General features: G+C 37.6%; 1 protein-coding gene across 1 annotated transcript in view; it reads left to right on the top strand.

The window, feature by feature from the left end:
- The first annotated feature begins 882 nt into the window (after positions 1–882).
- The window catches only part of UBR3 (ubiquitin protein ligase E3 component n-recognin 3), a 205,240-nt gene continuing 181,160 nt past the window's right edge, over positions 883–24,962 (top strand). Inside the window, exon 1 of the mRNA XM_059878117.1 lies at positions 883–1,460. Within this exon, the coding sequence (XP_059734100.1) occupies positions 916–1,460 (545 nt within the window). The 5' untranslated portion in view covers positions 883–915. The remainder of the gene's footprint in view (positions 1,461–24,962) is intronic.

Here is a 24,962-nt window from a genome sequence, read left to right as displayed (position 1 = left end):
AGTAGTGCGGTGGGGATGAGGTTTTTTTTACAGTGAAAAGCAATGTTATATCATCAAATAAGTTCAAAACCATTTTCTTTGGAAGAAGGGAAATGAAACAGGCAGACACTGCTAGGAGTGTAGGGTGATTTTATGGGGTGGAGCATGGGTGGCACTAGGAGCAATCCAGGGCAGGGGCAGGAAATAAGAAAGCATCTTTCAGAAAACACTGAAGAGTCCCATTGGTTTCTTTCAAAGAGCAAAATTAGAGTAGCACCAGGAAATAATGATAGAAAGACAGGTTGGAGGTGGACTTTAACAGAAGATTCAAGTAGTGTTTGACTTTTGCTTCCACTAAAGATTTTGAACAGGAGAGATAGTAAGAATATACCCTAGTCCTCTAAAAAATGTATTAGAAGTTTAAACTGATAATAGTGTGAAGGTAGGAATTGATTCGGGGAGGAGGGGAGTTAGTTTTTTTTTTTTCAGTAATAATAGTAATTCAATAGTAATTAAGGGTTTGATAACAGTGGAAATCTGTATCTCAAAACGAAATAAAGATGCCTAAAATACACCTGTAAGATGCTGTCTTTTATAGTTCAGGTAAATAAAGGGGAAAAAGGTCCATATGAAAGGTTTTCCATATTACTCATATCAAATTTTTTAAAAAGTCGTGTCCCTTCTTTTAGTGGCTTTCAACTACAAGAGAGCCAAAAGGTTGAAGAAAGAAACAAGAGGACTGTCCCAGACTAGAGGGTCGGGAAGCCAGCACCCTAACGGGAGGGGGCGTGTGCATGGGCGGGGATGCAGGCGGAGGTGCGCGGCAGCCCCGGGGTATCGCGAGAGTTGGGCGGACGAGCAATCGCAGCAGTCAATTCCCCCACCCTCCCGGGAGGAGCCGCCGGCCCTGGACTCTCCAAATTCTGAGCTCTCATCATGGCGGCGGCGGCCGCTGCGGCCGTCGGGGGGCCGCAGCCACCCCAAGCCGAGGTGCCTGCTCCCGGGCTGGCCCTGGACAAAGCAGCCACCGCCGCGCACCTGAAAGCGGCCCTCAGCCGGCCGGACAACCGGGCAGGTGCTGAGGAGCTGCAGGCGCTGCTGGAGCGGGTGCTGAGCGCCGAGCGGCCGCTGGCAGCGGCTGCGGACGGCGAGGAGGCGGCGGCGGCCGGCGGCGGGGGCGGTCCGGGGGCGGCCGAGGAGGAGGCTCTGGAGTGGTGTAAGTGCCTTCTGGCGGGCGGCGGAGGCTACGACGAGTTCTGCGCGGCGGTGCGGGCCTACGACCCCGCGGCGCTATGCGGCCTGGTCTGGACTGCCAACTTCGTGGCCTACCGCTGCCGGACGTGCGGCATCTCCCCCTGCATGTCGCTTTGCGCCGAGTGCTTCCACCAGGGTGACCACACCGGACACGACTTCAACATGTTCCGTAGCCAGGCCGGGGGTGCCTGCGACTGCGGAGACAGCAACGTGATGCGGGAGAGTGGGTGAGTGGAGTCTTTCCCGGGGGCGGGGGACACCGCGGGATTGTCCAGGCCGAGTCTGAAGAGGCCTCGGGGAGGGGAAGCTCGGAGCCGACTCCGAGCTGTCAGGAGAAAGAAGTGGGGGAAGGTGCAGCCACATGGGGATGGAAGTGACTGAGCTGTCAGCGGTGAAAAGGGGATGGGGAGGAGGGGAGAGCGGAGAGCGTATTTAGAGAACGAGGCTGGGAATTTCGGGGAAGCCGGGGCGAACGAGTGATTGCGAGAAAAGAGCCAGTGCCTAGAGTAGGAGCGGAGAGAAGAGGAAAGGATACTTGGGAAATCTGGTGTCGAGCTGTCAATTGTGTACTTGCTGGGGAAGGCTTTAAAGCCTCTCGTTTCTTGGGAAGAAACTGATGATGTGATTTGGATTATTTGGGAGAGCGATGATAATGGGGACTAAATTGGGTCGCGGGATGATGAGAGTGGGGGAAGTGGTCTTGCAGCTGCAGAGGAGGACAGCTTGTGGAAAGGGACTTCTGAACTGTCAGTGTGTCAGTGTGAGGGAAGGAGCTCCTGAGCTGATGGGGGTTGAGGGAGGAGGGAAGGGGAGGGGCCTGAATGAAAAGTGACTGTTGAGCTGTCAGTGGAGTATTTGGTGTGCTGGAATGACAGCTAGAATTGAGCTACTGAGCGAGCAGTCAGTTATAGAATACCCTCCATACCAGAACAAGCAAAACACTGAGCGAATTAGGAATCAAGTCCTAGGTCTTCTCTAGTTAAAAGGGCACTTTATTCATGGACTAATACGCGAACCTCTATCTAAAAGGAAACACTCAACAGATGCTTTTTCGATAGGAATGTTGTACCAGGATGTTGGGATTTGCCAAAAGACATTTCAGAGATTGCAGGGAGTTAAAGAGTTGGTACATGTTGTGTCTTGGCTTGGGATATGATGTCTAGGGAAGTCCTGTGAGAAGAAAAAAGCTTAGTCAAAGAGAGCTTTTTGGTTGGGTAGTATCTGAAAGAATGTTAGCAAATCCAGTTATTCAAGTTTTTCGATTTTCAGGTCTTATAATTAATGATAGAGTATTAGAAATGGTCTCTGTTTTCCTTGGAGTAGGTTACTGTTACCTGTAGGTTACTGTTACTGCAAAATGTTTGTATCTATTAGGTACATACATGACCTATGTCTTAAGCAGCTTATGCAAGAGTAGAAAATGGTAAGTTCCTTAAATAGTCTGGGAGTTAGAGGAGGCTTCTGTGCAGAGGGAGTAAGAAAAAGCTTCAGAAAGGAGCTTGCTAATAATGATAATACTTGTAATTCTGCTGCTGCTGACAACGACAATAGTAATAATTGCAGCTAACATTTGCTAACTTTAGAGTGTATGCCTGACACTTAAAAATACTTTCAAGATTGATAATTAAATAGGTAAAATTTTTTTAGCTAAAAAGCAAAAAAATAAAAATATACACAGTTTAAAGTTTCCCTCTCATCCTGTCTCCTGTCTGTCCAGTTTCTTTCCACTGTTTTTAGTTTCTCTTAGTGTGAAAACAAGAGTGAATATGTATTTTGATTTTTCAGTCTCTTTATATCATATACATTAGTCTATGCATTTGCATTTTTCACTTAAGAGGTCTGTCAGTAAATCAGTGTACTCTGTTAAAAAAATCTGCATAGTGTTTCATGTCATAAATTTGCCATTCTTAGTCATAACTTTTGATGGACATATTGGTTCCAATATGAAATTACAAGCTGATATACCTTCTTTTCACACCTGTGCAAGAATATCAATGGGATAAATAAAGTGAAATTTCCAGATTGCCCCCCCATAAGACTTAGTAGTAAGCAGAGCACGTGACTGTTCTACAACAGCCTCATCAACAGAGTGCTATTAAAATTTTGAATTTTTATCCACCTGTTTGGAAAATAATGATCAAATATTAAAACCTGCTTTACGTGATTAGCTCATTTAATCAATAACTCCAAGACTGTTACTCATTATCCCCATTGTACAGAAGAGGAAAGTGGGGCGCAGGGTTTAAGACACTTGCTCAGGATTATACAAGTAGTTGGCTATGCATCTTGATGCCCGAGCCTGACAGCTTCACCATTCTCTCTATTGCCTTTACAAATAACATTCTTATTGGTACTTCCATTTGTTACTATGTTCCTTTTTTTTTTAATATGCCATTCTTAGGCCTTTTTTTCTTTTTCTTTTTAAAATCTTACCTGTTAAAAACATTTAAGAGGGATTTCAAAACAGAGGAATTGGAACAGTGCCTTATTGATCCTTAGACATTTTTACTTCTTAGTCAATGTTAACATTTAAGAAACCCGCAGAGTACGTGAAAGTAGGAGATAATATTCTTTCCTGAATTTTAGAACCAAATGGCATAATTAATTATCAGGTTCATTTGGATGAGATGCATATCTGATATCTCATTGTGATGCTTCATTGTGGGAACAGAAATATCTCAGTGAGTTTCTTTCAAGGTACTTGTACAGTTTTAGGGCATCTGGGCTGTAGCCGGTCCATATCTTAATCTCATAGCATTTGCCTTCACTGACATCTTGCAGATTCTTATTTTTCCCCTAATCAGGCAAGCCTCCCTTTATCAGATGATACATGCCTGCGTGCTCAGTCGCTTCAGTTGTGTCTGACTCTTTGTGACCCTATGGACTGTAGTCCACCAGGCTCCTCTGTCCATGGGGTTCTCCAGGCAAGAATATTGGATTGGGTTGTCCTGTTCTTCTCCAGGACGTCTATAGTACTTAAATAATTATTGTCTGTCTAAAATGCATAGCTATTGTCTGTACATGCCAGCCGTTGCCATGCTGTTTCACGGTGGGCAAGAGTGAACAATAAACAATATTATGGCCATGTGATTATTCTGAAATTTTTACAACTCTTTGGGTTGGACAGGATAATTCTTCTGGGCTACGTACCTAATTACTGCTTTGAGAGACACAGGATGTTAGCCAGTGGTGCAGGTTGAAAGGCTGCCTCTGGAATCTTTTTAGAGCTGGGAATCATTAAAAAATCCCTGGTGGGCAAAGCTGGACTACCCTCACATGGGTGGAATATAACTTTTCTCAAGCTTTTGATGTTTCTTAAAACCTTTTTGGTTGCTAAAGATCGAAGATGTGTTGATTTTAGTGTTGTTTGTTATTTTAATTGTCATAGAAGTTTGTATATCCTATTCAGCAAATTTTAAAGGAAGGATTCTATTGTTCTCTGTATCTTGTTCTTAATAAAAGAGAAGAAACCCTGCTGTGCCTTAATCCTTTCCCCAAGTGTCTGACTGTTTTGGGTAGGATGTTGTATGATTGGAGATGGGAAGAATCAAATATTTGGTCCATCACAACCTGTATTACTGTTTAATTTTCAGATTTATAATTACAGAAATATGCAAGGAGGATTCAGTTTTCTTTGATTAGTAGTAATAAATGTGGCGTATTAACAGGTATACAAATCAAAGGAAGAAAACAGCTGAGAACTCATTTGTAGTAAGAGATTACAAAGCCTATAGAAACTGTGTATTAGTCATTGTGTGTTTGGACTTCCCTGGTGGTCCAGTGGTTAAGACTCAATGCTTCCAAATGCTAGAGGTGTGAGTTTAATCCCTGGTCAGGGAACTAAGATTCCGAGCTTTGCAGCATGTCCAAAAATAAATAAATAAAAATAAATTTAAGTAAAAATTTAAAAGATAAATTTTAAGAATAGTAATGGAAAATATAAAATAATGTTTGACTGGTTTGGGGTTCTGATGTTACAAACCAGAAATTGGAATTTTAAACATTTAGTTTTCAAATTTTGATGCAGAGGATGACCGTTTTCATATTCTATTCTGCATTACAGATTTTTTTTTGCTACCTTCCTTATTTTCCCTCACAGATTCTAAACTCTTTAAAAATTAGAAAATTCGTCTTGCTATTATTAATCAAAGGCTCTTGTGCTTGCTTATTAGGTAGATAGTATGTGTTGAATTAAACTGGATAAACTAGTGACTGTTTTACCTTAAAATTTACCCTGAAGTCACATTGCTTTAGTTATTCAGGAGGTGGCATGGATTATTAAATCCAAAGCATCTTTTTTTTTTTTTTTAGGAGAAGAAATTTTATTTTCAAGGATTCGTGCAACAGTGGTGAATAAAATATTTTATTTCAGCTATAAAAAGCTGACTTCATTCTACCCTGGCATACAGGGTTTATGGTGTGCCAGTTTAAATCTGAGGCAGTACTACTATCTCCATTCTTCTACCCCTAACAGACTCTGTTAAAGGAACAACTTCCTACGATTTTCATTCAAAAATATGACATACCAACCAAAGCATCTTTTTTCGGTGTACTTCAGGAATTGTTATTATTTTTCAATTTCAAAAGTAATACTTACTGGTTATAACATAAAAATAGGTGGATAAAGTAAAAAGTAAAGTTTCCTCTTTCCTCCATCCCACTTCTCAGTGAGAGATTTCCCTTTCTTTTGAGCTTAATTTTAACTAAATTATAACTTAAATTATAATTTAACTTATAACTAAAAAGATTTTAGTTATAATTTATTCAGCGTTTCTAGATGTTTTGTTGTGGGAAGTTTTTAGGTTATTTGGTGTGTGGCAGTGCTAGAAATACTTTGGCCACCTGATGCAAAGAGCTGACTCATTTGAAAAGACCGTGATGCTGGGAAAGATTGAGGGCAGAGGAGAAGGGGCGACAGCGGATGAGATGGTAGGATGGCATGACCAACTCAGTGGACATGGATTTGGTTAGACTCCGGCAGTTGATGATGGACAGGGAGGCCTGGTGTGTGGTTCATGGGGTCGCAAAGAGTCGGACATGACCGAGTAACTGAACTGAACTGAGTGCTAGAAATTGAAGCCGTAGATGTCTGGTTGAATAGTGTTACACTCTCTGTACCTTTCTTTTCCCCCTGAACATACTTATTGAGACTGTCTCTTATTAGTACATGGAGAACAATTTGATTTTCTTTTTAAATTGTATTCTATTGCATTTTGATATTTTTGTATTTTACTGTAATTTATTCAGTCAGTTCACTACTGATAGACATGTAAATTAAGTCTTAGGCTTAATATAAGCGTAACTGAAGTCAGTATTCTTGTATACACGTCTTTGTGTGTGTGTGTGAGTATATGTGTGAAGATAAACTCCCTGAAGTAATATCTCGGTTAATGGAAATGTGCATTTTAAACTTTTGATAGCGCCCTCCAAAGAAATTAATTTACACTCTTACCAATAATGTACAAAAGAGCATGTTTCCCAACATCTTGGCCAGTGTATATAGTGTTAGCAGTTTTTCTGATCTTTGTTAATCTGATAAGTGAGAAATGATATCTTTTTCATCTGTTATCCCTTCCCCCACTCCCCTTTCCTCCCAGACTGGAGTATTTTGAAGCAAATCTCAGGTATCTTATAATTCAACTTATAAATATTTATGTATTTCAGTAAAGAGATATGAACCCTTAAAAATAAAATAGAACCCAAATGTCCATTGACAGATGAATGGATAAACAAAATGTGGTATATTCAGCCTTTACAAGGAATGACATTCAGACATGAGCTACAATATGGATGAACCTTGAAAATCTTAACGCTAAATGAATAAACCTGATGTAAAAACACAAATATTGTATGATCCTATTTATATGAAGTTCTCGCAATCGTTTAATTACCAAGAGAGAAAGTAGAATGGTGGTTGCCAGGGGCTTGGCAAGATGGAAGTGAGGACTTGTTTAATGGGTAGAGTTTCAGTTTGGGAAGATAAAAATGTTCTTGAGTTGTATGGTGGTAATGGTTGCATAACAATGTGAATATCCTTAATACCACTTAAAATGGTTAAAATGATAAATTTTATGTGTATTTTATCACAAAGGATTGTAGTACTGTTACCACAATTATAGTACCTAAAATATTCATAGTTATTTTTTGATATCTTCAACTATCCAGTGAGTGTTCAGATTTTCCCACTTGTCTCATAAATGATTTCTTAGGGTTGATTTAGGATTAGGATGCAGAGTTCTACTATTGTACTTGGTTTTCATTTCTCTGAAGAATCTTAATTTATACTTTTCTCCACTCCTCCTCTTTTTTCCTTCTTTCAATGTATTAGTTGAAGAAATCAACGTTCTGGGATTTAATGATTGCAGCTCTGTGATATTTAACTTGTTCCTCTGCCCGCTATTTCCTGTAAACTGGTAGTTGGATCTAGAGTCTTGATCAAATTTTAGGTTCTGTTTTTGGGGAGGTGGTGCAAGAAAACTTAATAATGGTGTCTTATACTTCCTGTTGAATTGTAGCAGGAGTCACAGAATATCTCCTTGTCCCTTCTTTAGTAAATGCTAGGTTGATCAGTGCGTTCAGGTTTGTCAGCCCAGTCCATACGTCGTCAAGTTCCATATCATGTCAAAGATTTTTGCAGCTATTGACTATCACTGTCTAGACCCATTATTTCATTACGGGCTGCAAAATGATGATACTCTAATTGTATTATCCTTTCATATATTACTGAGTTCTTTCTAGAATACTCAAAGTTTCAAGGATCAGCTATACTTACTTACATCTGTATCTCTAGACATGTTTTACAGAGATCTTCTACTGAGGGGTGTACTGTGGTCAAACAAACTTGGGAAATACTACATGTTGTATATTCTTGGCTATCTGCAATGTATAACATTAAAAAAAAATCCTGTAGTAAAGAAATCTGTAAATTTGAACAATCACAGTTTCATTGATTAAATCTAGGAAGCTATTATTTTTGAGTCATACCAGTTTGGAAAATTTTGTCCACTTGACTACCCTTCCATGTCTAAAACTGAATCAGCTGTATATATCTCTCCAAAAAAGATTTTCCTTTTCTTTCTTTCTGTTTAAATTAGTTTAATTTCCCCTCCTCGTCAGAAATCCTAGCTATTAGTGGCTTAAACTTTGAAGCATTTATTGTTTTGCATCTTGGGACTAGTTCAGTGTTACAGGGACACAGGCTTTTTATAAACTTTTGTTTCATCACTCAGTTTGTTTATATTTTGTCTTTGTTGTCTCATGGCTGGGGAAAAACAGAGGAATGGATTTTGGGTAGATATCTAACAGTGTCTGCTTGTATCATTATTGATTCTTTCCTTTTCTTCTCCTCACATGCTTGATACTAAGACCTGTTCTTTTGTTTTCTCTTAGATTTGTTCTTTTCATTCTCTGCTGTTACCTTAGGCCAAGCCTTCATGACGTAATAATCTATTCCATGATAATTACTATTTTCCTGCCTGTAATAATTTCACAGTTCAGTCTGACCTTCACTCATATAAAATTCTGCTTCACATATGTCACAACTTTGCTTAAAATAACTTCTCATATTTTATAGGCTAATGTCTGAAGCCTTTAGCCTGGCATCAGTGTTTTCCACAACATGGCCTCTACGTACATTGCCAACTGTACGTCTCCATTGCAGTAGGATCCTCTCTGTTACTTTTTTAAAAATTTTAGTTCACTGTTTGTATTCCTGTCCTTGAAGTCTCAGTTGTATCCTGTGCTGCAAAGTCCGGTTGCAAGTTTTATTTTTACTGTCAAGCTCATGTGTAAGGGCAGCACTCCTATAGCATATGTACAGTGTGAAACCATACTGCAGGATTTGATTTTCTGAATTACAGGTTTTTGTTTTTTTTTTCATTTTTAGTTTCTATCCCTACAGATAGCAAACTTTCAATAAAAATTTTATAATGAGGACCTTGCCATATATATCTCTTTTATTTGTGTTTTCTTTGCTCATATTCAGAGTTTTATTTATGTATTTACATGGATTTCTTGTGAAATTTTCTTCCCTGTGAATCTGGAATTTTCTCCATAGCAGTATCCATCTAACTCAAGTCACAAATTCAAACAAAGGAGCACAACATTCCTCCTGTACTGAGAGCTTGAAGGAAGAAGAGTTAAAGAAATCTTTGTTCTCTGTTCTGTGTTCATTGTACTTTTTGTCATTGCTAATTTACTAGAAATAACTGCTTAGTGGAGAAGATTCTACTTGAGCTGAGTGTAATTTCTAGTCATCTTTATTGTTATGAGTTTAACTACAACAGTAGTGTGGAAGTCTGGTTAAATTGTAAATTTTTTCTAATTTGTATTTCATGTTAAAGTCTAAAACTATTTTCAACTATGAAACATTTTCAATATACATCAAAGTATAAAAATATAACAAGTACTTTTGTACTCACCATTTAGATTAATAGAGGTCAACTTTGTTATAGTTGCCTTTTTTCAGTCAAAAAACTGAAGGTCATGCTCTTCTCCCTATATCTTTTCCTCCCTAAGAATTACCATTATCCTGAAATTCCTGTGTCATATGCATGCATGTTTTACTTTTATATTTATTCAATATGTTTTACATTTGCTTAAATGTACTACATTTAAACTATATATATGTTTATAATTCTTTTAGTATGGAAAATTTACATGAATTATTTTATATTAATCCTTCTGCATCTTGCCTTTTTCATTTACCATGTTGCTAAAATAGACTAGTTCATTAATTTCTAATTACTATTATACATTCTATAGTATGCTTAAACCATGGTTTGCTTATCTATTTCTTTGCTGAGGGGACAGTTAGATGCTTTACATTTTTCATTGTTTCCAAAAGGGCTTCAGTGAACATCTTTGTATGTATCTCCTTGTGTAGATATACCAGAATTTTTTTTAGGCCAGAGTCTGAGAAGAGGGATTGCTGGATCATAGGGTGTGCATTCTTCAGCACACCTTACTAGATAGCTGAGAATTGATTTCCATTGTTTTATCCAATTTACTTCCAATTACTCTTCCACCAGGAAATTGAGTTCCCGTTTTTCTGTTTATCAGGAGTTGCTGATATATTAAAAAAATAAAGAATATATTTGAAAAATTTTGCCAATCTGTTGGTTATAAGCAAGCATGTTTTCACATGTTTTTAGGTCATTTAATTTCTTCTTTTGTGAACTGCAGGCTTTTCTCTAGCTGTGGAGAGCAGGGGCCTAGTTACGGTGTGTGAACTTCTCATCGTGGTGGCTTCTCTTGTTACTGAGCACGGATGGGCCCGCACAGCAGCAAGGACCCAGCACAGCTGAAAATAAATAAATAAAATAAATAAAATAAAATACAGTTACTATCAATTAGATTAAAAAAGAAAAGAAAATCTATAGGCATTTTTTAAAACAAAGGTAAAGAGGATTGCTTTAAAATACACAAATAATACAGACTAGAGTGGACATTTGTGTGGTTTTCTATTTTAAATATAACAGTGTGTTCCTGTTAGTCCCAAACTCCCAAAATGTCCCCCCCCCCCACCCTGTCCCCCACTCTGGTAACCACAGGTTCATTCTCTAAGTCTGTGAATTTATTTTCCTTTTGTTAACAAGTTCATCTGTATTATTTTTCGTTTTCAGTTTGCACAGATAAGTGATATCATATGATATTTGTCTGTCTCTGTCTGACTGACGTCACTTAGTATGATAATGTCCAGGTCCATCTGCGTTGCTGCTGATGGCATTATTTCACTGTTTTCAGTGGCTGAGTAATACTCCATTGTGTGTGCCACATCTTCTTTATCTATTCGTTTGTCAATGGACATTTAGGTTACTTTCATGTCTTGACCACTGTAAATATCTGGCACCATTTATTAAACAATCATTTTTTTCTTCATTGATCTTACTGCCACTATATGACAGCTCTTGTATCAGTTTCCTGTATATGTCTTAAACTCTTGTATTGATATGTCTCTTGTAACAATATCATATGTTTTAATTATTACAACATTAGAATAAATCTCAATATGGTAAGATTTCCCTTATTGTTCTTCAAAAGAATTTTGGCTCTACTTGGTCTCAACTTTTTCATTTCAATATCAGGGTCATCTTGTCAAGTTCTGTGGAAAATTCTGTTAGTTATTTATTGGAATCACATTACATTTTAGGGCACTGCAGAAGGAGGCTCTTACAAGGATATTCATTATACTATTTGTAATAGGAAAAAAATAGACACAATGAGATTAGTAAACTGTGGTTTAATCATGCAGTGGAATTCTTTTCAGTAGAAAACACACTTTGTTAAAAGTAGTATTAAATCTGCCTAACCATGAGAGTAATCCAAATTGTTGTTTCTGTAAGTAAAGTATTCCTCCATAAATTGTGTAGCTTTTGTTATATTTATTCCTGGATAATTTATTTTTGTTTCTACTATAGATAATATCATTTTAAAAATTGCTTTTTCCAATTTCTTTTTTAATGCTTTTTCCTAATATTTTGTATTATAAAAGTATTCAAATGCTATTAATTTTTAAATATTGATCAAACCATCTTTGAAGTCTCTTCTAATAGCTAATCTGTGTATTACAATAATCTGTGTGTATATATATAAAATGTATTTAAGATTTCTTTATTTTTTGGGTGTGGTGGGTCTTCGTTGCTGCACATGGGCTTTCTCTAGCTGTGGTGAGTGGGGCTTCCCTACAGTGGTGGGCTCCTTACTGCAGGGCTCCTCTGGCCGAGCACCGGCTCTAGGTGCGCACAGGTTTCAGTAGTTGCAGCTCCTGGACTCTGGAGTGGGATCAGTGGTGGTGGCACACAGGCTTAGTTGCTCCGTGGCACGTGGGATCTTCCCAGACCAGGGGTTGAACAGGTGTCCTTTGCATTGTAAAACGGATTCTTAACCACTGGACCACCAGGGAAGCCCCTCGAATAATATTTTAACTGCGTTGAGACTTTTAGTTGACATTTGTTTTCCCTTACACTTTGAATATACTTTTCTGTTGTCTTCTGGTCTCTGTTGCTGAGAGGTTATATTCCATCTGGTTGTTCTTTTGTAATCAATCTGCCTTTTTAATTGGTTGCTTTTAAGGTTTATTTTTTGGTAATCTGTAGTTTCACTGTGATGTGTCTATTTGTCGGGCTGGTTCTAGATGACGATTTGTGCCTCATCAGTTCTGAAAATTCTCGACCATCACCTCCTTGAATTTTGAGTCTCTACTATCTTTATTTTCTGCTTTGGACACCATGTTATGGTATTTGTTGGATCTTCTCATTTTGTCTCTTAAAGAGAGCTCACTCACTTTCTATCCAGTAATCTTTTTTTTTTCCCCCTGAATTGAGGGTAATTTCCTCAGATCTATCTTCTTGGTAATCCCTTCTTCAGTTCTATGTGATCTGCTGTCCAGTGTGTCTATTAAGTTTTTAATTTGAATGAATGGAAATTTCATTTCTAGAAAAATCTTTAAGGAAAATTTTACAGAGAATTTGAGTTTTATCATTCGTCCAGTGTCGATTTTAAAAATTAATTTTTAGTTTGGGGGTTCCAAAGCCGCAAGAATAATATAAATCCCAGACTTGGCATGAAGCCTAGATTTGTGGTTTTGACTTCTTAAGGGAATTTTAAATCTTACCCATTGCTCAGGTAGAGATAATTCTGCTTGTAGGTGATTTTATTGGGAGAGTGGGGACAATTTAATGGAATATATTCTTTAAAGAATCTCGGGAACATCTAACCTATGATAATGGAAAGAATTCCTGGAATGCTGGTTGGCATGAATATATTACTATATTTCTGATTTATTCACTACGATATTTTCATTATCACAAAACTCCAGTTAGCTTATCAGTCATCTCTGAAGAACCCTCATATTTTGACAGGGGACCTTTGATGTTGGTCTTGCTAATTTTCACTTTAGAATTTGTGAGAACATACCAGACTGTAAGGATGTGTTTTGGTTGCTCTTCCCAACGTTTTTGTCTTTTTGGCCTTTGGTAAATCATTTAATTTTCCTAGGCTGTAGTTTTTATCACATGTAAAATAGGGATGGTAGACAGATCAAAACCTGCCTACTTCAATTTTTTTCTTTTAAACTAAATGTAACACTAAACACATAAAATAGAATGGTATTATTCCAATTGATTGCCCAGGACTATGAAACATTGGCGTGCTGTAATAATACTCTATTATGTTAGTGCTCTTATAGATAGAACTGTTAAGCATACCCTTTTATCAAACTGTTGGATTGGAATGCTTGACCAAGGCAGTTGCATATGATTTTGAGGGCATGTTTTTGGAATAGCTTGAATAAAGAATAATTGGCTCAGTGGTAAAGAGTCTGCCTACCAATGCCGGAGACTCAAGAGCCATGGATGGGTTCTATCCCTGCGTTGGTAAGATTCCCTGGAGAAGAAAATGGCAACCCTCTCCAGTATTCTTGTCTGGGAAATCCTGGGGACAAAGAGGAGCCTGGCAGGCTACAGTCTATGGGGTCCCAAAAAGTCAGACTCGACTTAGTGACTAAACAACAACGATAGCAATAAGTTGCACAATTTAAAGTACAATAAGTTTTCACATCAATTTTTTTATGTGTACACACACACATACCTGTAAAACTGTGATCTCAATCAGGATAGTAAACATAGCAACTGCCTGCAAGGTAATGCCTTCCTTCTGCCTTTTTCTGTGCCCCTTCCCTCAGCAACCACTGATCTAGCAACATTCTGTTGCTATAGATTTATTTCCTTTTCTAGAGCTTTATATAAGTGGAATGTGTGTGTGTGTGTGTGTGTGTGTGTATCTTGTGATGTTAAACCATATTTATAAGTATAAAAAATCATTCACCAATAATACTCATATGGTGGCTTTAAAAATTTTTTTCCCAAAACCTAATTCAGGGCACCATTTTTATTTAAAAATGAAAAAATTAAAAAAAAGTTATTTCATTTTTTGGACCCCTTCAAATAACTTTATTCATACAAACATCATTTAATTTACAAAGCCTCAGCAGGGCACCATTTTTAGATGGCCATTAGGAAAACAGCAATGCATAGAAATTGGTAGCCTTTCTCATTGATAACTTCACCATTTTATTTTTACCTTTTACCCTTGAATTATTCAAAAGCTGATACATTATTGCTTCAGTTATAGGAGAAAAACAGCTATTCTTTCCCCCTTTTCATTATTTTCTTACTTTGATTTCATGTTTATCAGAGCATCCAAAACACTCATTCTCTCTATTGTTAATTCAGCTTATAAGGCATCCTCAAAGACAGGGTAGATTAAGTCATCCTGGCATGGAAATATGTATATACATATATTTGATCTGGTGTTCTACACTCAGCATAACCATTTTAGGTTCATTCATCTTGTTGTATGTCACTAGTTCATTCTTTTATTGCTCAGTAGTATTTGACCATCAGGGTATGACACAATTTGTCTATCTGTTAATCTGTCAATGAACATTTGAGTAGTTTCCAGTTTTTGACTATTACAAATATAGCTGTTATGAAATATTCATATTCAAGTCTTTATGTGAATATTAACCAGTTTTTATATGGATACTTCCCTTTGGTAAATACCTAGGTGTGTTATGAGTGAATCATATGATAGATGTGTGTTTAACTTAAAAAATTTTTTAAACATTTTTATTGTGGTTTTTTATGTATATATATAAAATAAACTTTGACATTTCAATTATTTAAAGTGTATAATTCAGTGGCATTAATTACATGATGTGTAGCTTTTAAAGAAACTTTCAAAATGTTTTCCTATGTGGGTATTCCATTCTGCATTCCTACCAGCAGTATGTGAGTTCCAATTCTTCTGCATCCTTGCAAATGATTGCTGCGGTTAGTCTTTTTAATTTTAGCTGTTCTAATAGTTGTGCATCACTATGAACAAAGCTAGTGGAGGTGATGGAATTCCAGTTGAGTTATTTCACATCCTAAAAGATGATGCTGTGAAAGTGCTGTAGTCAATATGTCAGCAAATTTGCAAAACTCAGCAGTGGCCACAGGACTGGAAAAGGTCAGTTTTCATTCCAGTCCCAAAGAAAGGCAATGCCAAAGAATGCTCAGACTACTGCACAATTGCACTCATCTCACATGCTAGTAAAGTAATGCTCTTCTTCAAGCCAGGCTACAGCACTACGTGAACCATGAACTTCCAGATGTTCAAGCTGGTTTTAGAAAAGGCAGAGGAACCAGAGATCAAATTGCCAACATCGGCTGGATCATCAAAAAAGCAAGAGAGTTCCAGAAAAACATCTATTTCTGCTTCATTGACTATGCCAAAGCCTTTGACTGTGTGGATCACAATAAACTGTGGAAAATTCTTCAAGAGATGGGAATACCAGACTACCTGACCTGCCTCTTGAGAAACTTATATGCAGGTCAGGAAGCAACAGTTAGAACTGGACATGGAACAACAGACTGGTTCCAAATATGGAAAGGAGTATGTCAAGGCTGTATATTGTCACCCTGCTTATTTAACTTATATGCAGAGTACATCATGAGAAACGCTGGGCTGGAAGAAACACAAGCTGGAATCAAGATTGCTGGGAGAAATATCAGTAACCTCAGATATGCAGATGACACCACCCTTATGGCAGAAAGTGAAGAGGAACTAAAAAGCCTCTTGATGAAAGTGAAAGAGGAGAGTGAAAAAGTTGGCCTAAAGCTCAACATTCAGAAAACTAAGATCATGGCATCTGGTCCCATCACTTCATGGCAAATAGATGGGGAAACAGTGGAAACAGTGTCAGACTTTATTTTGGGGGGCTCCAAAATCACTGCAGATGGTGATTGCTGCCATGAAATTAAAAGACACTTACTCTTTGGAAGGAAAGTTATGACCAACCTAGATAGCATATTCAAAAGCAGAGACATTAGTTTGCCAAGAAAGGTCTGTCTAGTCAAGGCTATGGTTTTTCCAGTGGTCATGTATGGATGTGAGAGTTGGACTGTGAAGAAAGCTGAGCGCCGAAGAATTGATGCTTTTGAAGTGTGGTGTTGGAGAAGACTCTTGAGAGTCCCTTGGACTGCAAGGAGATCCAACCAGTCTATTCTGAAGGAGATCAGCCCTGGGATTTCTTTGGAAGGAATGATGCTAAAGCTGAAACTCTAATACTTGGGCCACCTCATGGGAAGAGTTGACTCATTGGAAAAGACTCGGATGCTGGAAGGGATTGGGGGCAGGAGGAGAAGGGGACGACAAAGGATGAGATGGCTGAGTGGCATCACCGACTTGATGGGCGTGAATTTGAGTGAACTCCAGGAGTTGGTGATGGACAGAGAAGCCTGGCGTGCTGCGATTCATGGTGTCGCGAAGAGTTGGACACGACTGAGCGACTGAACTAAGTTCTGGTAGTTCCTTATCTATTGTGGATATAAACCCTTTATCAGATACATGATTTAAAAATATTTTTTCCTGGTTTGTGGCTTTGTTGTTTAGTCACTAAGTCATGTCTGACTCTCATATCTATATTTATGAGTCTCCTAAGTGGACTTTTCCCCCTTTATAAAGGGACTTAGTTTCTTTGAAATCTGCATGAATTTGTGTGTGTTATTTGTGTATATATATATGCACACATATATATGTGTGTGTGTGTGTGTGTGTGTGTGTGTGTGTTTGTGGAGGAGAGAGTAAGGAAGAAAGAAAAAGAGAAATCTATTAAATGTGGTCAGAAGATCCCCTGAGATATAGTTTATTTTTTAAACAATAATAGAAAACCTATAAGATAGGTGTTCTTTATCTCTGAAATTATTAACTTAACGTGTTATAGTTTTGTTAATTATATTTCTCATCAGGTATTCAATTATCCATCTTGCAATTTGGTACTCTGAGAGAAAAGTTTATTTTGGTTTGTATAAAACTGAAATTTAACACTGACAGTTAAGGTTAGAAAGAAGGAAGTGATGCCATGGCTTAGATTTATTTGAAGTAATACTGAGTATTACTCAGTATTATGAGTATCTGTATCAGTAAGTCTTAGATTTTTTTATGTTATCAAATTTGCATACACAGGAACTTATATGTAAAGTGTATATATATAATATAAATAATTTTAATGGGAACATTCATGTGGCACTATCTTCATTAAGATATAGATCTTTAAGTATTGATAAATATTTTATATTACTGTAATTTTAATAGAAAATGAATTCAAGTTAGTATGAAATTAAGGTGATGAATTTTTTTTTTTAAGACTAAAAAAGGCTATAGAGAGTTATTAGGATATTAGGCATTGAGATTAGGAACAGGTTAGAGAGGATTAGCCTTAATCCTGATATTAAAATACTATATATAATAGATTCTTAAACCAATATAATTTCTTATTGTCATTTGATTAGAAGGACCATGAAGCCTGGTTTTTCCTCTCTAGCTTTATTGAGGTATAATTGACAAAATTATATAAATTTAAAGTATATAACATGACAATTTGATACATGTATATATTACAAAATGATTATCACAATAAGGTTAGTTAACACATTCATCACCTCATAACCTTTTTTCGTGTGTTAAGAACTTTTAAGAACTACTTTCTTAGAACATTTCAAGTATATAATACAGTAATGTTAACTGTAGTCACCATGCTATGCATTAGATCCCCAGAACTTATTTATCTTATAAGTGGAAGTTTGTACCCCGTGACCAACAATCCGTTTCCCCCATACCAAACCCCTGACAACTACCATTCTACTCTCTGTTTCTGAGTTCAGCTTTTTTAGATTCCACTTACAAGTGAGATCACACAGTATTTGTCTTTCTCTGACTTATCTTCCTTAGCATAAAGCCCTCTAAGTTCATCCATATTTTCACAAATGGCAGGACTTCCCTCTTTTTATGGCAGAATAACTTTTCCCATTATATATAAATGTATATGTATATATATGTGTGTATATATATCTGTCTCACATTGTTTTTGTCCGTCATCTGTTGGCTGACACTTGTTTCCATGTCTTTGCTGTTGTGATAATGCTACGGTAAACATGGGGTGCAGATATCTCTCTGAGATAGTGACTTAATTTCCTTCAGATATATCCAGAAGTGAGGATTGCTGGATCATATGCTGCTGCTGCTAAGTCGCTTCAGTCGTGTCTGACTCTGTGCGACCCCATAGACGGTAACCCATCAGGCTTCCCCGTCCCTGGGATTCTCCAGGCAAGAACACTGGAGTGGGTTGCCATTTCTTTCTCCAGTGCATGAAAGTGAAAAGTGAAAGTGAAGTTGCTCAGTCGTGTCCGACTCTTAGCGACCCCATGGACTGCAGCCTACCAGGCTCCTCTGTCCATGGGATTTTCCAGGCAAGAGTACTGGAGTGGGGTGCCATTGCCTTCTCCGATCATATGCTAGTTCTGTTTTTAATTTTTGAGAAACCTCATACTGTTTTCCATAATGCTGTAACAGTTTACATTTCTGCCAGTGAATGAGTCCTCTTTTCTTCACATCTGTTTTAACGCTACTTCTCTCTTGTCTTTTTGATAAAAGTCATCCTAACAGATGTGAGGTGATAATCTCATTCTGGTTTTGATTTACAGTTCCCTCATGATTAGTGTCAAACCAGTTAGTCCTAAGGGAAATCAGTCCTGAATATTCACATTGGAAGGACTGATGCTGAAGCTCCAATCCTTTGGCCACCTGATGCGAAGAACTGACTCACTGGAAAAGACCTTGATGCTGGGAAAGATTGAAGGCAGGAGGAGAAAGGGATGACAGAGGATGAGATTGTTGGATGGCATCACTGACTCGATGGACATGAGTTTGAACAAGTTCTGGGCGTTGGTGATGGACAGGGAAGCCTGGTGTGCTGCAGTCCATGGGGTTGCAAAGAGTTGGACACGACTGAGCGACGGAACTGAGTAATTAATGATGTTTAGCACCTTTTAATGTACCTGTTTGTATGCCATCTTTGGAAAAACATGTATTCAAGTCCTCTGCTCATTTTAAAGTCAGAATTATTATCTGTTTTTTTGCTATTTAATTGTATGAGTTCTTTATATATTTTGAATATTAACCTTTAATTTGGTTTGCAAGTATTTTCTTCCATTCCTTATGTTGCCTTTTCGTTTTGTTGATTACTTTCTTTGCTGTGCAGAAGAAACTTTTTACTTTGAGATAGTTCCACTTGTTTGTTTTTGTTGCTATATTTTTGGTTTCATATAAAAAAAAATCATTTCCAAAGCCAATGTCAAGAAGTCCCCCCCCCTCAAAGTTTATGATGGCCTACATTTAAGGGTATATAATTTATTTTGAGTTAATTTTTGTGAGTGTCTGGGTTAGGCATCCAGTTTTATTCCTTTGCATGTGAATATCCAGTTTTCCCAGCACCATTTATTGAAGAAATTATCCTTTACCCCTTTGTGTTCTTGGCTCCTGTGTCAGATTTTAGTTGACCAATATGCGTGAGTTTGTTTCTGGAGTTTCTGTTCTGTTTTATTGATCCATGTGTCTGTTTCTATGTCAGTATCATTCTGTTTTGATTACTATAACTGTATAGCACAGTTTGAAATCAGGAAGTGAGATGCCTCCACCTGCCTTTTTTTCTCAAGATTACTTTGGCTATTTGGAATCTTTTGTTGTTCTGAATGAATTTTAGGATTGTATTTCTGTGAAAAATGCCTTTGGAATTTTGATGAGGATTGCATTGAATCTGTAGATTGCTTTGGGTAGTATGGATGTTTTACTATTAATTTTCATCCATGAACTTGGAATATCTATTTATTTGAATTTTCTTCAGTTTCTTTCATTAGTATTTTGTAGCTTTTAGCACACAACTCTTTCATGTCCTTTGTTAAATTTATTCCTGTCTATTTTTTTATTGTTTTTGATGCTATTGTAAATGAGATTTCTTTCTTCATTTCTCTTTCAGGTAGTTTACTGTTAGTGGATAAAAATGCAGTTGATTTTTGTATGTCGATTTGTATCCAGTAACTAGTAGTAGTAGTTTTAACAGTTTTATTTTGGTGTAGTCTTTAGAGTTTTCTAAATATAATGGCATGTCATCTGTGTACAGAGTTTGTTTTATATCTTTCTGATTTGGACACCTTTCATTTCTTCCTGTTGTGCAGTTGCTCTCGTTAAGACTTCCAGTGCTATGTTGAATAGAAGTAATGAGACTGAGTATTCTTGTTCTTGGTCTCAGAGGAGGAACTTTCAGCTTTTCACTATTCAATATTATGTTTCTGGACTTGTCATTTATGGCCTTATTTATGTTGAGGTGCATTCCAACTGTACCCAGTTTGTTGAGAACTTTTATCAATGTTTACTGAATTTCGTCAGACGCTGTTTTTGCATCTGTTGAGATTATCATGAATTTAATCCTTCATTTGTTAATGTGGTATATCACATTGACTGTTTTGTGTATATTGAATCATCCGTACATCCCAAGGATAAATCTCACTTGATTCTGGTGTCTAATCTTGTGGTGTACTGTTGAACTTGGTTTGCTAGCATTTTTTTGAGAATTTTTGCATTGCTATTAGGGTAATGCCTCATAAAATGAATTTGGAAGCATTCTTTCCTTAAATACTTGTAAGAATTTGAGAAGGATTGATATTAATTCTTCTTTAACTGTTTGGTAGAATTTGGTAAGAGAATCTTAATCTCTTCTGCTTTTGTTAGGTCCTTACCATTTCTGTCCTTCGTTGTGCTCGTCTTTGCTTGAAATGTTCCTTGGTATCTCCAGTTTACTTGAAGAGATCTTGTCTTTCTCATTTTATTGTTTTCCTCTATTTCTTTGTCTTGTTCACTTAATGCTTTCTTATCTCTCCTTTCTATTCTCTGGAACTCTGCATTCAGTTGGGCATATCTTTCTCTTTTTTCCTTGCCTTTTTCTTCTCTTCTATTCTCAGCTATGTGTAAAGCCTCCTCAGACAACCGTTTTGCCTTCTTGCATGTCTTTTTCTTTGGGATAGTTTTGGTCACTGCCTCCTGTACAGTGTTACAAACCTGCATCCATAGTTATTCAGGCACTCTGTTTACCAGATCTAATCCCTTGAATCTATTCATAACCTCCTCTGTATAATCATAAGGGATTCAATTTAGATCATACCCGAATGATCTAGTGGTTTTCTCTACTTTCTTCAATTTAAGCCTGAAGTTTGCAATAAGGAGCTTATGATCTGAGCCACAGTCAGCTCCAGGTCTTGTTTTTGCTGACTATATAGATCTTCCCTGCAAAGAATATAATCAATCTGATTTTGATATTTTCCATCTGGTTAACAGTTACTAAAATTATGGTTATTTTTAATCCACTCATTTTTTGAACTTTCATATGAGTTGAAAGTGATTTACACACCACTTTTGCAATATTAGAGAATATGACTTTGACTATATATTTACCTTAACTGGTGAATTTTACACATTTATAGGTTTTTTAGGTTATTAGCATCTTTTCATTCCAGTTTAAGAATTCCTTTTAGCATTTTTTTTGTAAGTTACATCTACTGATGATCTCCTTCAGGTTTTGTCTGTGTGTTTGGGAATATCTTTATCTCTCTTTAAATTCTGAAGGCAGTTTTGCTGGGCATAGTTTCTTGGTTGGCAGTTTTTTCTCTCAGTATTTTGAATATCTCACTCTACTTTTTCCTGGCTTGTGAGATTTCTGTTGAGAAATCCCCTTGCAGAAATGGGAACTCCTTTATGTGATGATTCACTTTTCTGTTGCAGCTTTCAGATTTCTCTCTTTGTCTTTGGGTACCTTAATTATAATGTGTCTCAATGTAGCCCTTTTTGGGCTTAACCTATTTAGGAGCTTTAGGGTCTCATGAATCTGAATGTCCATCTATTTCCCCAGCTTGGAAAGTTTTCAGCCATTGTATCTTTAAACTTTTGATCCCCTTCTCTCTCTCTTTTTGTGATTCCCATAATCCACATATTTGTTCTTTGAATGTTGTCCCATTCCTCCTTTTGACTTTCTTCATTAGTTCTCATTTCTTTTTGCACTTCTGACTGGGTAATTTCAGGTGACTTTTCTTCAAGTTCACTGATTTCTTTTGCTTCATTGAAGTCTTCTGTTGAAGTTTTGTCTTAATTTTTTTTAGTTCAGTCATATTGTTCAGCTCTAGGATTTCTGTTTATTTTAAAAAGTGGTTTCCATGTGTTTATTTATTTGGTTGTGTCAGGTGTTAGTTGCAGCACATGGGATCTTCGTTGCATCATGCAGGATCTTTCATTGCAGCACACAGACTCTGTAGTTGTGGCACGTGGGCTCAGTAGGTGTCACATGTGTGGGCTCTCTGTCTGTGGGGCATGGGCAGTGGAGAATGTGGGTTTAGTAGTTATAGCACACAGGCTTAGTTGCTCTGTGGCATGTGGGATCTTGGTTTCTGGACCAGGGATCAAACTTATGTTATCTGCATTGCAAAGAAGATTCTTCACCATTGGACCATCAGTTATGGTTTCCATATCTTTTTTTTTTTAAGAGTTCTTTCTTTCTTTCTTTTTATTTTTGGTTGCCCTGAGTTTGTTGTGCACAGACTTTCTCTAGTTGTAGTGAGTAGGGGCTACTCTTTCTTGGGGTGCACCGGCTCCTCATTGCCATGGCTTCTCTTGTGGCGGAACGTGGGCTCTGGGCATGTGGGCTTCAGTAGTTGTGGCTCATGGGCTCCTGCATGCTGGCTCAGTAGTTGTGGTGCACAGGCTTAGTTGTCCTGTGGCATGTGGGATCTTCCTGGACCAGGGATTGAACCCATGACCCCTGCAGGTAGATTCTTTACGTTTGGTCCACAGGGATGCCTTCCGTATCTTTTTGAACTCATTTTATTCATGTATTTCTCCTCTGTTTTCACGTAATTGTTTATTTGTATTTTCTATAGTTCACAAAACTTCTTTAAGAGTATTATTTTGAATTTCTTATCATTCAGTTCATAGATCTCCGTTTCTTCAGGGTCCATTATTGGAGCTTTATTAATTTCCTTCAGTGGTATCAGATTTATTTGATTTCTTCGTGATCCTTCTGTCCTTGTGTTGGCATCTGTGCATTTGAGGAGGTGGTCTCCGCCTCTAGTCAACCCAGTTTGGGATTCTGGATGGGCCGATTGGTAGTGTATACTAGCAGGCAGCATTTGCTTTCAGCATGTCTAGTGAGGTAGGACCGCAGTCCTTACTTTGAGGTTGGGAGGGGCCTGCTGGCTCGGTCCTGTGGTTGGATGAATTTACTAGCTAGGCTCCCTGGGTGGGTGGGGCTACTGGCTGGGATTCACGGTCTAGCAGGATCACTGTCTGGGCTCCATAATTGCTTCTAGTTAGGCAGGGTCGCAGACTGTTCCCTGGCTGGAAGGTGCAACTGTTTGGTCACTGATTAGGTAGGGTCACAGGCTGGATTGTTAATCACCCCTGATTAAGTGGGTCCCAAGGCTGTGCTCCCTGGCCAGTTGCCAGTCTAGACTTACTGTTGGATCAGACTTTTTGAATTAGCCCTGCTTTTGATATTCTCTTTGTTTCTTAAAACCATTGAAAGCTAAGGGAATTACAATATTTTATTATTTTGGCTGGCTTACATCTTCCAGTTTATCTCTTTTACTTGGACAGCATATGAGAATTCTTTCTTTTAACTGTGGTTTGAGAAAATGTCTTCACAGGTATGGTGGATAAGAGCTCCAGATTAGAAATTAGACTGTCCTGATTCTAACCTGTGGATTACTGGGTCAAATGGTTGTGTGTTTATACCTTTAATAGTCCTCATATTTGGTGTGTTACTTCACACCTTTCCCAACAGTACAGTGAGGATGTCTGTCGCTTTACCACCTGACCAGGGCAGTATATTATCAAATATTTGGTCTTTGCAAATACTATAAGTTTGAAAAAATTGTCCCAGTGTAGTTTTATTTCTTTTTTGGTCCATGTGTTATTTACAGGTGTGTTATTTAATTTCCAGATTTGGGGGACTTTTTTAGATATGTCTGTTACTGATTTCTAGTTTAATGTGTGGCCCGAGAGCATACTTTACATGGTATAAGTTTAAAATGCTTCAATTCCACATAGTTGGTAGGACCCATATATTCTTTTTTGATATTTTCTGCTTGTCAGTATTGCCATGAGTCTTTGGTCTGGACTAATTTCAGTGCTGGCAGTAAGCCTGGCTCCATCGTGTGTTCAGGGAATCATGTCTTAATGAGGGTGTGTAGTAGTCTCACTGCTGTAACATGTTACCACAGACTAGGGGGCTTAGATAACAGAAATTTATTTCTTGAGGCTGGATCAAGATGCTGGCAGGTTTGGGTTTGATTTCACCTGAAGCCTCTCTCTTTGGCTTGCAGATGCCCGCTTTCTCTCTGTGTCTTCATATGGTTTTTCTTCTGTGTACCTGTATTACTGGTGTCTCTTTTTCTTCTTATAAGGACACCAGTCTTATTGGACTAGGGCCCCACCCTGTGACTTCATTTAACTTTAATTACCTAGCCAAAGGTCCTATTTCCAAATACAGTCACACTGGAAATTAAGCCTTCAATGTATGAATGTTAGGTGACCTCATTTCAGTTCATAACAGAAGGGGCATGGAGAGTGGGTATATGCATTAGAAATATATGTCTTGTGCTAATTCTGTGCAATGTAGTCAATGTATATGTTGATAAATATACATGATTATTTAAAAATACTATCTGATGTTTAAGTTGGTTTCTGGGATCTGTTGGATCATAGGAAAAGCAAGAGAGTTCCAGAAAAACATCTATTTCTGCTTTATTGACTATGCCAAAGCCTTTGACTGTGTGGATCACAACAAACTGGAAAATTCTGAAAGA

Source organism: Bos taurus, chromosome 2, assembly GCF_002263795.3.
Source record: "Bos taurus isolate L1 Dominette 01449 registration number 42190680 breed Hereford chromosome 2, ARS-UCD2.0, whole genome shotgun sequence".
Lineage (NCBI taxonomy): Eukaryota > Metazoa > Chordata > Mammalia > Artiodactyla > Bovidae > Bos > Bos taurus.
This window is presented reverse-complemented; position numbering and strand designations above follow the sequence as displayed.